At 34.2% G+C, this 14657-nt stretch overlaps 2 protein-coding genes across 9 annotated transcripts in view; both read left to right on the forward strand.

Annotated features, from left to right (window-relative positions):
- The first annotated feature begins 251 nt into the window (after nucleotides 1-251).
- On the forward strand, nucleotides 252-10855 carry dmac2 (distal membrane arm assembly component 2). The gene is made up of 6 exons (NM_001386288.1): nucleotides 252-315; nucleotides 1599-1786; nucleotides 3741-3821; nucleotides 4979-5112; nucleotides 5371-5533; nucleotides 10507-10855. Exons 1-6 carry the CDS (start codon nucleotides 298-300, stop codon nucleotides 10700-10702), a joined length of 780 nt encoding a protein of 259 aa, NP_001373217.1. The 5' UTR covers nucleotides 252-297; the 3' UTR covers nucleotides 10703-10855.
- A 701-nt stretch (nucleotides 10856-11556) lies between these two features.
- Nucleotides 11557-14657, forward strand: part of sirt2 (sirtuin 2 (silent mating type information regulation 2, homolog) 2 (S. cerevisiae)) — a 23011-nt gene continuing 19910 nt past the window's right edge. Inside the window, exons 1-3 of one of the 8 annotated variants that reach the window (XM_073922747.1) lie at nucleotides 12274-12349; nucleotides 12435-12583; nucleotides 13660-13706. Coding sequence is in view for 1 of the 8 variants with exons in the window: in NM_199596.1 (NP_955890.1) it covers nucleotides 13473-13482; nucleotides 13660-13706 (57 nt within the window). In the remaining 7 variants the exon portion in view is untranslated. 8 annotated transcript variants of the gene reach the window in all.

Raw genomic sequence — 14657 nt, forward strand, 5'->3', positions numbered from 1 at the left:
ATTACATTGAACTTTCTCATTTAGAAGAGTGTTTTTTCACGCATCTTACAAATGGGGGTTGTAAACACATTTACACATTAATAATATTGTTACTATACTTACACACATAGGCTACTGTGATAGTTTTCTCTACATCGTCACGAGAGAAACAGAAAAATCATTCGATTCACCAAACGTGACATCTGCTGACATCTGCTGGTCAAAACAATGTGCATGTGTTGTGCAAAAATAGCTTTACGAGCATAGAGTTTACGAGCTCTTTGGTTTGTACCTTCGCAGCTGCCATAGAAAACAAAAATGGCAGCCCCCTTGGTGGTGAGTTCAACGCTCCTGATATAATCTACTAAAATATAATTTATAATCGTTCGTCTTATTACAGAAATACTCGATTTCAGAATTTGACTTTAACGGGATAGAAATGCGCGTTTGTTACGTCATTATAATAACAGTTAAAAAATATATTTTTGGAATGTAGTGAATCCCAAGTGTAAATAACTACTGGGATTTTTTCAATTGTGTGTACCTGTACACATATCATCAAATGCAACAAATAAATGAGTTTTTAAGACAATTTAGTTGGGCTGAAAATGAATAAAATTCAGATAAATGGTCACGAATTAAATTAAGCTGATTGTTAAGTGTTCTTTGGTAATTTTCATAGAAAATTAATATGGCAGTTAAAAAATTCTACGGCATGTATTTAGTTACTGTAAAGATGACTATACCCTATCATCTGATATGATCTGCATAATACCATATAGCCATGATTAAGGTATAGATGTAGTGTCTTGGGAAATTAGCACTACGGTTTCATATACTATGAAAGACTAAATTTAATCTGGGATTGTTGTTATATGAAATAACTAGTTTATTTTATCTTTTCTATGATGACAGTAAATAATATTTGACTAGATATTTTTCAAGACACTTCTATACAGCTTAAAGTGACATTTAAAGGCGTAACTAGGTTAATTAGGTTAACTAGGTTAGGGGAATTAGGCAAGTTATTGTTTAACGATGGTTTGTTCTGTAGATTATGGAAAAAAATATATAGCTTAAAGAGGCAAAAAATTAAAAACTGCTTTTATTCTAGCTGAAATAAAACAAATAAGACTTTCTCCAAAAGAAAAAAAAACATTATCAGACATTAGTAGTGTAAACATTTCCTGAATCTATTAAACATCATTAGGGAAATATTTTCAAAAGAATAAAAAAAAAAATCAAAGAGGGGCTAATAATTCGTCAACTGTAAATATATATATATATATATATATATATATATATATATATATATATATATATATATATATATATATATATATATATATATATATATATATATATACTGTACATGTATGAAATTGCAAATAGTTTAGTTTAGCTTTTCTTTAAAATGCAGTTCTTTATTTTTGTTTGAAAAATTTCTTTTATCTAAACTTAATTTTCTCTTCTTTTTTTTTGTGGTTTGCATTAGTTTTACATTTCTTTGCTCAATAATCTAGGTTTCACTTGCAAATCTATATTTTTTAAAAGGTTAATAAGGTTCTGTATTCCATATCCTTTACAAATTATATATTTTAATCTGTCTCTTTCAAAAGCGGCATGCCATGAGGAGATGTTTAGCACACAACTGTGCTGTTACTGTAAGGAGGGGTTTGCGTTCTGGTGCAACACCATCTGTCTTCACCAGGCTCTTACTAAAACTTGATCACTATTTCTATGATGTGGAGAGCTTTTTATATTTGAAAGAGTGGTGGAAGACAAAAGTGGTCAAGTTCCAGAATAAGTAAGTGCATTTGTATTTGTCATCAGAGAAGTTTGTTTATTTTGTGTATTGCCAGATACATTAATTAAGGCCATTGGCAGCAGGCTAAATGTTTTATATGCAATAAATGTTATATATATATATATATATATATATATATATATATATATATATATATATCCTACTTAGAAATCATGGAGGGGTCTAGAATTTAATCTACAGAATCTAAAAATAAAAATTTGACTTGAGTCAAAATGCTTTATATTTGGTACAGAAGCCTTTGTCAACAATTACAGAGGTCAAATGGTTCCTGTAGTTCTTCACCAGGTTTGCACACACTGCAGGAGGGATTTTGGCCCACTCCTCTATACAGATCTTCTCTAGATCTGTCAGGTTTTGGGGCTGTTGCTGAGCAACACAGAGTTTCAGCTCCCTCCAAAGATTTTCTATTGGATTTAGGTCTGGAGACTGGCTAGGTCATTACAGAACCTTAATATTCTTCTTACAAAGCCACTCTTTGGTTTTCATGGCTGTGTGCTTTGGGTTATTGTCATGTTGGAAGACCCAGCCACAACCATTCTTTAATGCTCTGACTCAGGAAGAAGTTTTTGCCCAATATCTCACAATACATAGTCCTGTTCATCTTCTCCTTTATACAGTGCAGTCGTCTTGTCCCCTGTGCAGAAAAACACCCCCAGAGCATATTATTGGGATGAAACACACAATTCTTCTTCCTCCAAACATGGCAAATAAAGTAAAGACCAAAAAGTTATTCTGGTCTCATCTGACCACAGGACTTTCTCCCATGACTCCTCTGGATTATCCAGATGGTCCCTGGCAACTTCAGACGGGCCTTGACATGGGTTGACTTAAGCAGGGGGACCTTCCTTGCGATGCATGATTTTAAACCATGACGTCTGAATGTATTACTGATAGTTGCCTTAGAAACGGTGGTTCCAGCTCTCAACACAGCATTGACCAGCGCCTTCCGTGTAGTTTTGGGCTGATTCTTGACCATTCTTAGCATTATTGATACCCCTTGAGTAGAGATCTTTCGTGGGGCCTCAGTCCGAGGAACATTGACAGTCATCATTAGCATCTGCGACTTTCTGACAATTGCCCCGACAGTTGTTCTTTTCTCACCAAGCTGCTTGGCAGTTACCCCGTAGCCCTTTCCAGCTTTGTGAAGGTCTAAAATTTTGGCTCCTGTGTCTTTATACAGGTCTTTGGTTTTGCCCATGTTGCTCCTTAGACATTTGACTGATTGTGGGGTGTACAGGTGTCTTTATGACAGCTAATGACCTCAAACAGGGGCTACTAAATTAAAGTCATGAGCAGAGTGTAGCTGGACTATTTAAAAGCAAAATAACAGGTCTTTGAGGGTAAGAAATCTGGCTGAAAAGCAAGGGATCAAATACTTATTTGACATAGTGATTTACAAATAAGTTGTTACAAAATGATCCAACATGATTTCTGGATTTTTATTTTTAGATTCTGTCTCTGAAAGTGGAAATGCACTTTTTCCAGACCCTTCGGGAAAAATTCTAGACCCTTCTAGACCCAAAATTCTAGACCCTTCCATGATTTCTTAGTAGAGGATATAGAAAAATCACAGGGTGATCAAATACTTATTGACCTTAATATATATATATATATATATATATATATATATATATATATATATATATATATATATATATATATATATATATATATATATATATATATATATATATATATATATATATATATATATATGTATATGTGTGTATATGTATATGTATATGTGTATATATGTGTGTGTGTGTATGTGTATGTGTGTATATATATATATATATATATATATATATATATATATATATATATATATATATATATATATATATATATATATATATTAGTCTTTATTAAAACAAACAACTATGTTATTTTTTATTTATTTGAACTTTTGACTGAAAGTCTTTTTTTTTTGTAGGTATTTTGGTTATGTGCAAAAGAGGTATGGTGCTCAAATAGGAGCTGCATATTACATCCTGGCTATCAAAGGGAGCTTCAGGTATGGCTCAATGATGTGATTCTTATTTTTATTTATTTCTTCTGTTTATTTACTTGTGTCTGTTCATTTATTTTAGAATACGTACAGTGATCTTTTATTAAATACACATTTTTAAGCTAATTTAAGTTAATTTAAAACATATAGCCTTAAATGTCAGTTATACACTTAATCCTGATGTCATAATAATGAAAACAGTTTAAAAAAAAACTAGATTCACTTAACCTTTTATCGTTATTTATTTGGGGTAGAAATAGTAAATAAAACGGAATGTATGTATATATGTATGTATGTATGTATGTATGTGTGTGTGTGTGTGTGTATATATGTATATATATATATATATATATATATATATATATATATATATATATATATATATATATATATATATATATATATATATATATATACACACACACACAGTTAAAGTCAAAATTATTAGCCCCCCTTTTTTTTTTCTTATTTTAATATTTCCCAAATGATATTTAAGAGCAAGTAAATTTTCACAGTATGCCTGATAATATTTTTTCTTCTGGAGAAAGTCTTATTTGTTTTATTTCGGCTAGAACAGAAGCAGTTTTAAAATTTTTAAAAGCCATTTTAAGGATAAAATTATTAGCCCCTTTAAGCTAATTTGTTTTCGATAGTCTACAGAACAAACTATCGTTAAACAATAACTTGCATAATTACCCTAACCTGCCTAGTTAACCTAATTACCCTAGTTAAGCCTTTAAATGTAACTTCAAGTGTCTCGAAAAATATCCAGTAAAATATTATTTACTGTCATCATGGCAAAGATAAAATCAATCAGTTATTAGAGATGAGTTATTAAAACTATTATGTTTAGAAATGTGCTGAAAAAAAACTTCTCTCAGTTAAACAGATATTGGGGAAAAAAATAAACAGGGGGGCTAATAATTCTGACTTTAACTGTATATATATATATATAAACAATTGCTTTATACATTTGAAAAAAGTGTTTCTACATATATATATTCAATTCATGTTTGTATTAACAAAATCAATATACAAGTCAGGGTCCTACAGTGTCTAACTATTATAAATACTAATACCTCTACATTTTACTATCTACTGGTCTTCCTAAAAGGTGTAAGTAGACCACAAAATATTTCAATTGCCCAACTCTGTCTCTATAGATTTGCTGGCCAGTCTCAATGGTTTCGTCCAGACTCAACAGGAATGTTCAGCTTTATGAGGTCCCCTCATGGACAAATTGAAGAAGTGGATCTGAGTGGCACCCTAATAAACCTTAATGGACTCGGCAACCTTAGTAATCACCTTTTGTTTTGTATAAATGTACTCTTTTTTTTCATAAAGTATCATGTTTAATCACATTGCATGTGCCATTTCTCTGCTTCTCATGCACATACGGGTCTGTTCAGAATTGTGATCCGTTCCCACTGAAATCTAATATTAGCTATATTCAAAACAAAAATAATAGGTGGGATCTCACAGGTGCCACTGATGAACTATCATTGTGCTTTATTATTTATTTCCTCACTCATACAAACAAATTCTCTTTTCTCAGTATCCCAGAATAAACTGAAAACTCTCTCCTTACGAGGATGTCCGGAAGTGGACGACTGGTTCCTTGCTCGTCTTCACGTCTTTAGAGACAGTCTGGTGGAATTAGACCTGTCTGACTGCACTCATGTGACTGTAGGAGGGCTCGCTGCATTACAGAACCTCAGGTGAACCACATGTGTATTGACCATTTGCATGCATACATCACAGTCAGGGGTGGACTGAAAAAATTTCTGGACTCAAAAATTTAAGCCCTGGGCCTGTAGCCACACCAGCCCACATTACCACACCGACACAGCCCCACCCACGCACATTCACTACTTATATTGGTGTACAGATGGTGAAATAATATAGGCAGTGCCATATTAAACATTTAATGTATGTGACTGGAACAAAAACAACCCATTTATAACAAAATGTATACATAATAAAAAACTATCTGTGAGTCCGTTTGCTGTCCCTTTATACCTTCTAATGCACTCTATAGAAAGTCTACATTTATTATAGAAACGGACCACTTATTCAATAAAATGCCAAATTCTAGGAACATTACTAGCACAACATGACCTATCACTCAAAAGCATCTTGCTATTTAGCTGCTTACTTTATAATGTAGCCAAATGAGATTTCTTGAAGCCTTTCTTGCTGTAAAAGCTGTTTATTTATTAACATTTAGGCTCACTGTTGATTTATACAGATTTACATTTTAAATGCAGCCTTTTAAATTCTATAGGCTATTTAAATTCTATAGTTGCTATGGTATCACAACAATAAACATAACCCAATACTGAAGAAAATGTTCAAAAACACTATAATATTTACCATAAATTACCATAGTAATTTTTTCTTGAGGTCATTTACCTGTGATTTAAAAAAAAAAAAAAAGAAAGAAAAAAATCTGACCACGATCTCCGTCACTGGTGAGGTTTCCAGGTGGCAAAACGGCGAAATTTGGGAAGTGTCCGACCGACTTCTGTTTATTTTAATTATTTTTTAAAATAATTGTTTAGGGGTTTTCACCTTTATTTGATAGGACAGTCGAGATATAGACAGGAAAGCGTGGGGAGCAGAGATGGGAAGGATCAGCAAAGGACCTCGAGACGGGAATAGAACTCGGGTCGCTGCGAGCACCTCAGTGCTATGTGTCGACGCACTAACCACTAGGCCACTGGGGCCGACAGTGTCCGACCGACTTCTGATGTATTTTTTGAGCCCTCCTCTTACTGCAGCCGCCTGTTTAGCTACTTACTTTATAATGTAGCCAAATGAGATTTCTTGAAGCCTTTCTTGCTATAAAAGCTGTTTATTTATTAACATTTAGGCTCACTGTTGAATATACAGATCTACATTTTAAATGCAGCCTTTTAAATTCTATTGACCTTATTCTAAAATGCGGAAGTGCGCCTGTTTTCGCGATTGTCTTAGAACTTCAGATTCAGTCGCCTATGGGAGAAATGACTAGGAATAATAAACGGCAGAAAATGGCCAAACTACTTGCTCAACAAACAAATGTTTGCATGACTACACAGACCAAGTAGCATAATATAATAAGAAAATATTAAATTGCAACATCAAGCAGCGTAACGAGCAGTTGTTAACGTCAAAAAATGAATGGAAGTGAATGTGACCGGAAGTCGCGAGACAAAAAGATTCAAATGGCAGCGCCCGCTCGTCAGCTGAGAATAAGGTGAATAGGCTATTTAAATTCTATAGTTGCTATGGTATCACAACAATAAACATAACCCAATACTGAAGAAAATGTTCAAAAACACTATAATATTTACCATAAATTACCATAGTAATTTTTTCTTGAGGTCATTTACCTGTGATTAAAAAAAAAAAAAAGAAAGAAAAAAACCTGACCACAATCTCCGTTACTGGTGAGGTTTCCAGGTGGCAAAACAGCGAAATTTGGGAAGTGTCTGACCGACTTCTTTTTTTTTTTTTTATAATTTTTTAGGGGTTTTCACCTTTATTGATAGGACAGTGGAGATATAGACAGGAAAGCGTGGGGAGCAGAGATGGGAAGGATCAGCAAAGGACCTCGAGACGGGAATAGAACTCGGGTCGCTGCGAGCACCTCAGTGCTATGTGTCGACGCACTAACCACTAGGCCACTGGCGCCGACAGTGTCCGACCGACTTCTGATGTATTTTTTGAGCCCTCCTCTTACTGCAGCCGCCTGTTTAGCTACTTACTTTATAATGTAGCCAAATGAGATTTCTTGAAGCCTTTCTTGCTGTAAAAGCTGTTTATTTATTAACATTTAGGCTCACTGTTGAATATACAGATCTACATTTTAAATGCAGCCTTTTAAATTCTATTGACCTTATTCTAAAATGCGGAAGTGCGCCTGTTTTCGCGATTGTCTTAGAACTTCAGATTCAGTCGCCTATGGGAGAAATGACTAGGAATAATAAACGGCAGAAAATGGCCAAACTACTTACTCTACAAACAAATGTTTGCATGACTATACAGACCAAGTAGCATAATATAATAAGAAAATATTAAATTGCAACATCAAGCAGCGTAACCAACAGTTGTTAACGTCAAAAAATGAATGGAAGTGAATGTGACCGGAAGTCGCGAGACAAAAAGATTCAAATGGCAGCGCCCGCTCGTCAGCTGAGAATAAGGTGAATAGGCTATTTAAATTCTATAGTTGCTATGGTATCACAACAATAAACATAACCCAATACTGAAGAAAATGTTCAAAAACACTATAATATTTACCATAAATTACCATAGTAATTTTTTCTTGAGGTCATTTACCTGTGATTAAAAAAAAAAAAAGAAAGAAAAAAACCTGACCACAATCTCCGTTACTGGTGAGGTTTCCAGGTGGCAAAACAGCGAAATTTGGGAAGTGTCTGACCGACTTCTTTTTTTTTTAATAATTTTTTAGGGGTTTTCACCTTTATTGATAGGACAGTGGAGATATAGACAGGAAAGCGTGGGGTGCAGAGATGGGAAGGATAAGCAAGGGACCTCGAGACGGGAATAGAACTCGGGTCGCTGCGAGCACCTCAGTGCTATGTGTCGACGCACTAACCACTAGGCCAGTGGCGCCGACAGTGTCCGATAGACTTCTGATGTATTTTTTGAGCCCTCCTCTTACTTCAGCCGCCTGCTCACCTACAACGCAGTCAAGGCGAGGCGAATCTCAAAAAAAGCTTATTCTTGCCAGATATTGATTACGTTTACGTAACCTCTGATTGGGTCGGCCCATCTCGAAAACAGCTGGCTGTCGCCGATTGGGCCAAATTATTAAAACTTATTATTATTACTATTATTATCATCATCATCATAATATTCACATCTTTCAAGAGATAAAAGCTGTCAGCATGTAAAAACAATACATTAAAAAAAAAATACATTTTTAAACTGACCGGCCCACATTTAAAAAATGGTTCGGCCCCAGGCCCGGATTGGCTAATCGGGAGGACCGGGAGAATTCTCGGTGGGCCGGTCTGTTTTTTTGGCCGCAAGGGCCGGTGTCCCTAGCTCCAGAATCTGTTGCTCTCAGCAGTCACACTTTTTTAAATTAATTTATTTATTTACTTGACCACAGTCTTCTTATTCATTATTTTACCGCAGCTCTGCTCTTTGTATATATAACCAGCCTGCAGGTTAATGATGATATAACTCAGATGAGCCATTTCTCAATTTACAAGTGTTGTGGTCCAGTGGTTAGCACATTAGATTACGATGCCGCCGATCTGGGTTTGATCCTCGTCTGAGTATGTTATTATTATTATTTTTTTTTTTCATTTTTATTGATTTCATTATTTTATTTTGTTAAGACATATAATACTGTTATGCCTAGTTCAGACTGCGTGATTTTAGCCCTGATTTTGGCTCGCCGACAGGTTTTGAGAAATCGCCGACAAATGCCTGAAATCACAGGCAAATCGCTGCTCGTGCACGTGAGTGACAATCACACAGTATGAACTATCAAAGACGCGACCTGAGAGAATCGCCGATGAGTCGCCGATGCCTGCGAGATATTTGGCTTGCTAAATATCTGGAGCTGTCGGCGATTCAAATCATACCGTGTGAATTGAGTTTTGACTGAAAATAACATTGGCGATCGCCTACAGCCAATGAGAGAGCAGCTTTCACTTGTGTGTGTGTGTGTATACCTGCTGCAGGCCAGCTGGAGGCTGGGGGAGAAGTTAAAAGCGCCCTTTTTCTGTTTATTTGGACCCACAAAATGGAGGAAAAACTAGTGCAGGTTTGACAGGACTCAGGAGCAACCGTTTCTGTTTGACCGTTTATACATAAAGAAATTAGTTTATTATCAACGTTAAGGAGAAATGGCTATTTCCCTTTAAACCCAGGTGAGCAAATATGGACATTTTCTACCCCATTAAAGGCTTCTTTCTCATTATGTAGTTAATAACAAAAGACATACTACGTGTTTTTGGCTGTGAGACGTAGTTTGGACTAACTTGTCGGCGATTCTTCCTATAGTAAAGTCATGCAATGTGAAAGTCCTTGTCACAGATCAATCTTGCAGTGTAAACAAAGCAGCGACGAAACCCTAGCCCAGATAGTCATGCTGTGTGAAAACATCTGTGACACGATTACTTTGAAAATCATGCAGTCTGAACTCGGCATTAGGGTTGTTGAACATTTAAAGTTCTAAAGCAGCTGTTTTCTCAAAAAAAGACGTGATAGTGTAATTAGAAACTGAATTGGAAATGACCTTGTTTTAATAGTCAGTCATAAACTGAGGTGGGCCGGTCTGAGGCTTGAAACTCTAGGGCGGAAAAAGAGTACCACTCTGGCCCTGTTCAGCCCTTCTGGCATTTGCCAGAATTGCAAAATGGCCAGTCAGCCCCTGATCACATTGTGTCTTTGGATTTCAGAATCAGAATTCAAATGTGTTGATCTTCAGTCTTAGACACTGAAGACGCCCTATGAAATTAAATGGAGGCACTTGTGGTGATACCATTAACTAATTACCCTAAATTTGCAATTATTAGCTTACTGTCAAAGCATAAACTAATAAAAAACATAAAGAAAGCATAAAAAATACACAATACCCACATATGCAATTCATAAAGCAACAAACTTTTTTAATGTTTTAAATATGCAGATTTGTTGAGCTATCAAATTGTATTCCTTTTCCACCCAGAAAACTAAAACGGCTGGACATTTCTGGACTTCCTCGACTTCAGTGTCCAGGTCTGGTCCGGATACTGTTGGAGGAAATGCTACCTCACTGTCAGGTCATTGGAGTTGAAAGTGAGCAGGGCATGATCCAGCCAGAAAGACAAGAGCCAACAGACATTGATGATGCTTCCACACAGAGTGGGCTGAGACGTTCATAATGGAGGCTTATGTAGCATCAAACAACTGTTCTGCCATTTTAACAAAGGGTTGTTCTGAATGTTATGTGCATGATTGTTGCAAATTTTATTGTAGATATAGATTATATAATGTTTTGAGACAAACACAATAAAAGTTTGTGTTGTAATGTGAAATTTTATTTGTTTTACTTTTATGAGATTTTGGTGGCAGGGTCATTCCTACTATTCAGTGCCATTTGTGTGTCCTAGGTATTATATGCAGAATATTTAAAAATGCAATTTAAAAAAATTCTTAAAGCATGTCTTAAAGGATTATCTTTATCCACCATAGGACAAAATGATAAAACTTAAATTAAGTTGAAAATATTTCCTCAGTTAATTGTATTGTACTGTACTGTATTTCAATGCATGCAGCTGAATTGCCATGTCCCAGGTCATGTACTGTACAGTGCGTAAGTATTCATAGCGCTTCACTTTTTCCACATTTTTTTATGTTACAGCCTTATTGCAAAATGGATTCAATTTATTTCCTCAAAATTTTACACACAATACACACAACGACAATGTAAAAAAAGAGTTTTTGAAATTATTGCAAATTTATTTAAAATTAAAAACTTAGTGATAAAAAAATGAGGGGTAAGGGTAGAATTGGGACTGGGGCTTTGTGTCCACCCTGTTAATCAACATATATTACACGTTTTTCTGGTTACTTGCATCCAAAAAACTAAACTAAACTAACAAAATTAAGCCACTTAAAAACAGGATTTAATTGCATTGCAGTTTCTTTTAATAGTAACTGAAATAGATTTCCGCAGATTTTTAGCTCATCACTGAGTCTATTTTTTACTTGAGTAAATGTGTGTAAATTTATATTCAGATTTTTAAAATTAATTTCAATAATGTTATCGACTAATATGGAAATGTTCATATTTTTTTATACAATTTGTAAAGTCATATTTTCTGTCTAGACATTATAAGATATATTATATAGTGCTTTGTTTACCAAATAAGTAGATTTAGATAAATTTGCATTGTAAACATTAAGGTTAAAAAGGTATTATTTTTTATTTCACATATCAAGTTTTTAGCTACGATACTCCCGAAATCATTCCGCATAAATCCACAGATTTTTTACACAATTCTGCGCAGAGAAGTCAGCAGATTTTGTTTGGCCCTAACCATAAGTCTTTTTTTTTTTTTTTTTTTAGATAAATCTAGTAATACCTTTTAAAAATACTATTGCAGGGTAAAGTGATGGACATTTTAGCTCTTATAATGTTTAAAATTACAGTAACTGTTTATTTTAAACACCTTTTAAAAGATACGAGAATGTTCAGTAACAGGGTGGACATTTGGCCTGTGTAAAATGTGAAAAAATTCTGTAGAAAAATACTAAACCGTAATATCCTGAGCTGGACCAATACAGTTTTTTTTATAGTTTAATAACTGAAATGATAAAGGAACAGTTAGGAATGGCACAGAATAAGAATGACACGGCACATGATATAAGTACCATAAAAAAGAAAAGGAAAATAAAACAGGTGTCAAGTCAGATTAGTTAGGTGGAGTAAATCCTATAATCCGTTTTATGAGGTGTGAGTATTAGGTCTAAGTGTTAGAAACAGTGAGACACATGCACAGGAAAGGTGGATCAAGAAATCTGAGAAGGTACAATGTAAGGTAATTTATTTATTCATTTACTTGTCAAATTAAACTTAAAATGTATGGTTTCTGATAAAGTTATACGATCTAGACGCGATTTTGGAACGAATATTAAAGTCTGTTTCCACCCGGAATATTATCAACAAATTACGGAGAAACATTGCAGGGATTAAAAATGAGGCATCTTCACAAAATCCAAATTGGGCGGGGACAGGCTTCTCAGATGTTTTTCGTGGTCAGGTAGGAGTTTACAACCTATTTTGCATTTACTTTTCAAATAATCAAGTCGTTACGTCATTTTTTATTGTCTTAAGGACAAAAGACGAAATAAAAACAATAAAGTAAATGCGTTTATGTGTGAATATAATTTGTTACTTTTCCCATGACAAATAACATAATTTATAAGCAATTCATTTATTTTACTGGGTACTTTACAAAATGTTTTCAGCAAAAAAAGTGTAAAAACTTACATTTTATGAGGAATTTTTTTTAGCCTCTCCTGTTTTTTATTATCTTTTAGTATTATTTTTATTTATTTATATATGATTTTTCTTGTTTATTATTGTACATGATGTTATCCATTGTTATGTCTTGTTAAAACACAAAAAAGTAAATGCGTGTCTATAAAAAACAGTATTACTTAATTATTATTTTATTGATGTTTTTAGTATAATAATCACTTAATAAGTAGAACTTCACTTAAATATTTTTTCTGTTCGATACATCGATGGATTTGCTCTTCAGTGTTTGGACTTTCAGTGAAAATTAAACCAGAATTACTGAACTCAACTGAACTTCAAATCTGAAAACTGGACTGACCCAGTTTCAGTTTACTATAACTTTAATGTTTTGACACAATTTACATAGTAAACAAATACAGAAATAAAGATGAATTGAATTAAATTATAAAAAGCATTTACAGCAGTCGGCTTTGTGAGCCTCCATGCGCCCCCTCGAGGAATAAAACAATATCACATATATGTCGTTTACCACTTATCAGCATGAGCCGCCCAAAGAAATATCAGCGACTCACAAGAGCTATCGTCCCTTTAATAAAACAGTGGTGCCATCTCAACTTCAAGTGTTTCTTTTGGTATTTTTAGCTGGCTTATAGTTTTAAAGAGGGTAGATGTCTGAAGGTAATGTGATTAACGTTATGCCTTTCTGTATAAGTTATGGGTGTTTTCAGACTCAGTTAGCCTTTAGCAAATAAGTAAAGCTAACGTTAAGTATTTATCGGAAGTTTTTGCTGTTAGTGATTGATGCATGTAATTAAGACATCACATACTTCGACAAGCCTTTTTTGTGTCCTTTAGAGGTTTCTAAAAGGGAAGAAGAGGAGGCTGACACACCAGGTCTCGAGGTAAATAAAGATTTTAAAATATTTTAATAGCTCACAAAAATGAACGTAACGTCGCTCATTCATGTTTAGACCAGGGATGTAAACAATAACAAGTCCTAAGGCGTTTCCTGTTTTAGATTTTTACTTTAGCTTAAGGAAATCCAAAAAGATCCACGTATTGACAAACAGACAACTGTGTTTACATTTGGTTATGACTGAATTGTCTCTTATTGCAGTTATGAAATAGTATGACAACAAGCAGGAAATGGGCCATTGACACGACCGCATTTAAACGGTACAAAAGCAGTGGTTCTCAAACGTTTTTCCAAGTACCACCTCAGAAAATTGTTGTCTTTGCAAGTACCACCATAATGAGCAGTATTGGAATACAGTATATTAGGTCAATTAGGCAGCTAAAGGTCTATACAGTTAAAAAAACGAGGCATAATAATTCCTATTATTAAGAACATTTAGATTAAAATGTGCTTTTAAAGGTTAAAAATGGTAAGTTACTGTTCCTAAAAAGTAATAAAAAAAACTCCTAGTTTATCAGCACCTGGAAATGCCTGGACCTCATAAATATAGGAGCAATTCCATGAAAATGTCAACCTTGCCATGAAAAGAAAAATGTTTTCACCAAAATAGCGAAACCGTTTCTACATTTTTTGCGCAGGCAAGTGTTTTACAGTACTTTGAAAATACTTAAAAATGTCTCTGTCAATGTTTTCAAACTATTATATTTGATTGTCCAAAGTCACACAAATGGCAAAATCACATCCGTTACATCCATAACGAAAAAGTGTCACATCCATAACAAAGCTTTTCCCTCAAAAATGCAAAAATGTCAAAATAAAATAAAATCAATCAGTTTTGTTCTATAAAGAGCCAACTCTTATCCTTTTGTTGAGCATTATTTATTTTGGGTTGTGCAGTTTAATTCACAGAATTTCTACGAAATATGTTGTATACTGT

This window comes from Danio rerio, chromosome 15 (assembly GCF_049306965.1).
Source record: "Danio rerio strain Tuebingen ecotype United States chromosome 15, GRCz12tu, whole genome shotgun sequence".
In the NCBI taxonomy this organism is placed as follows: domain Eukaryota; kingdom Metazoa; phylum Chordata; class Actinopteri; order Cypriniformes; family Danionidae; genus Danio; species Danio rerio.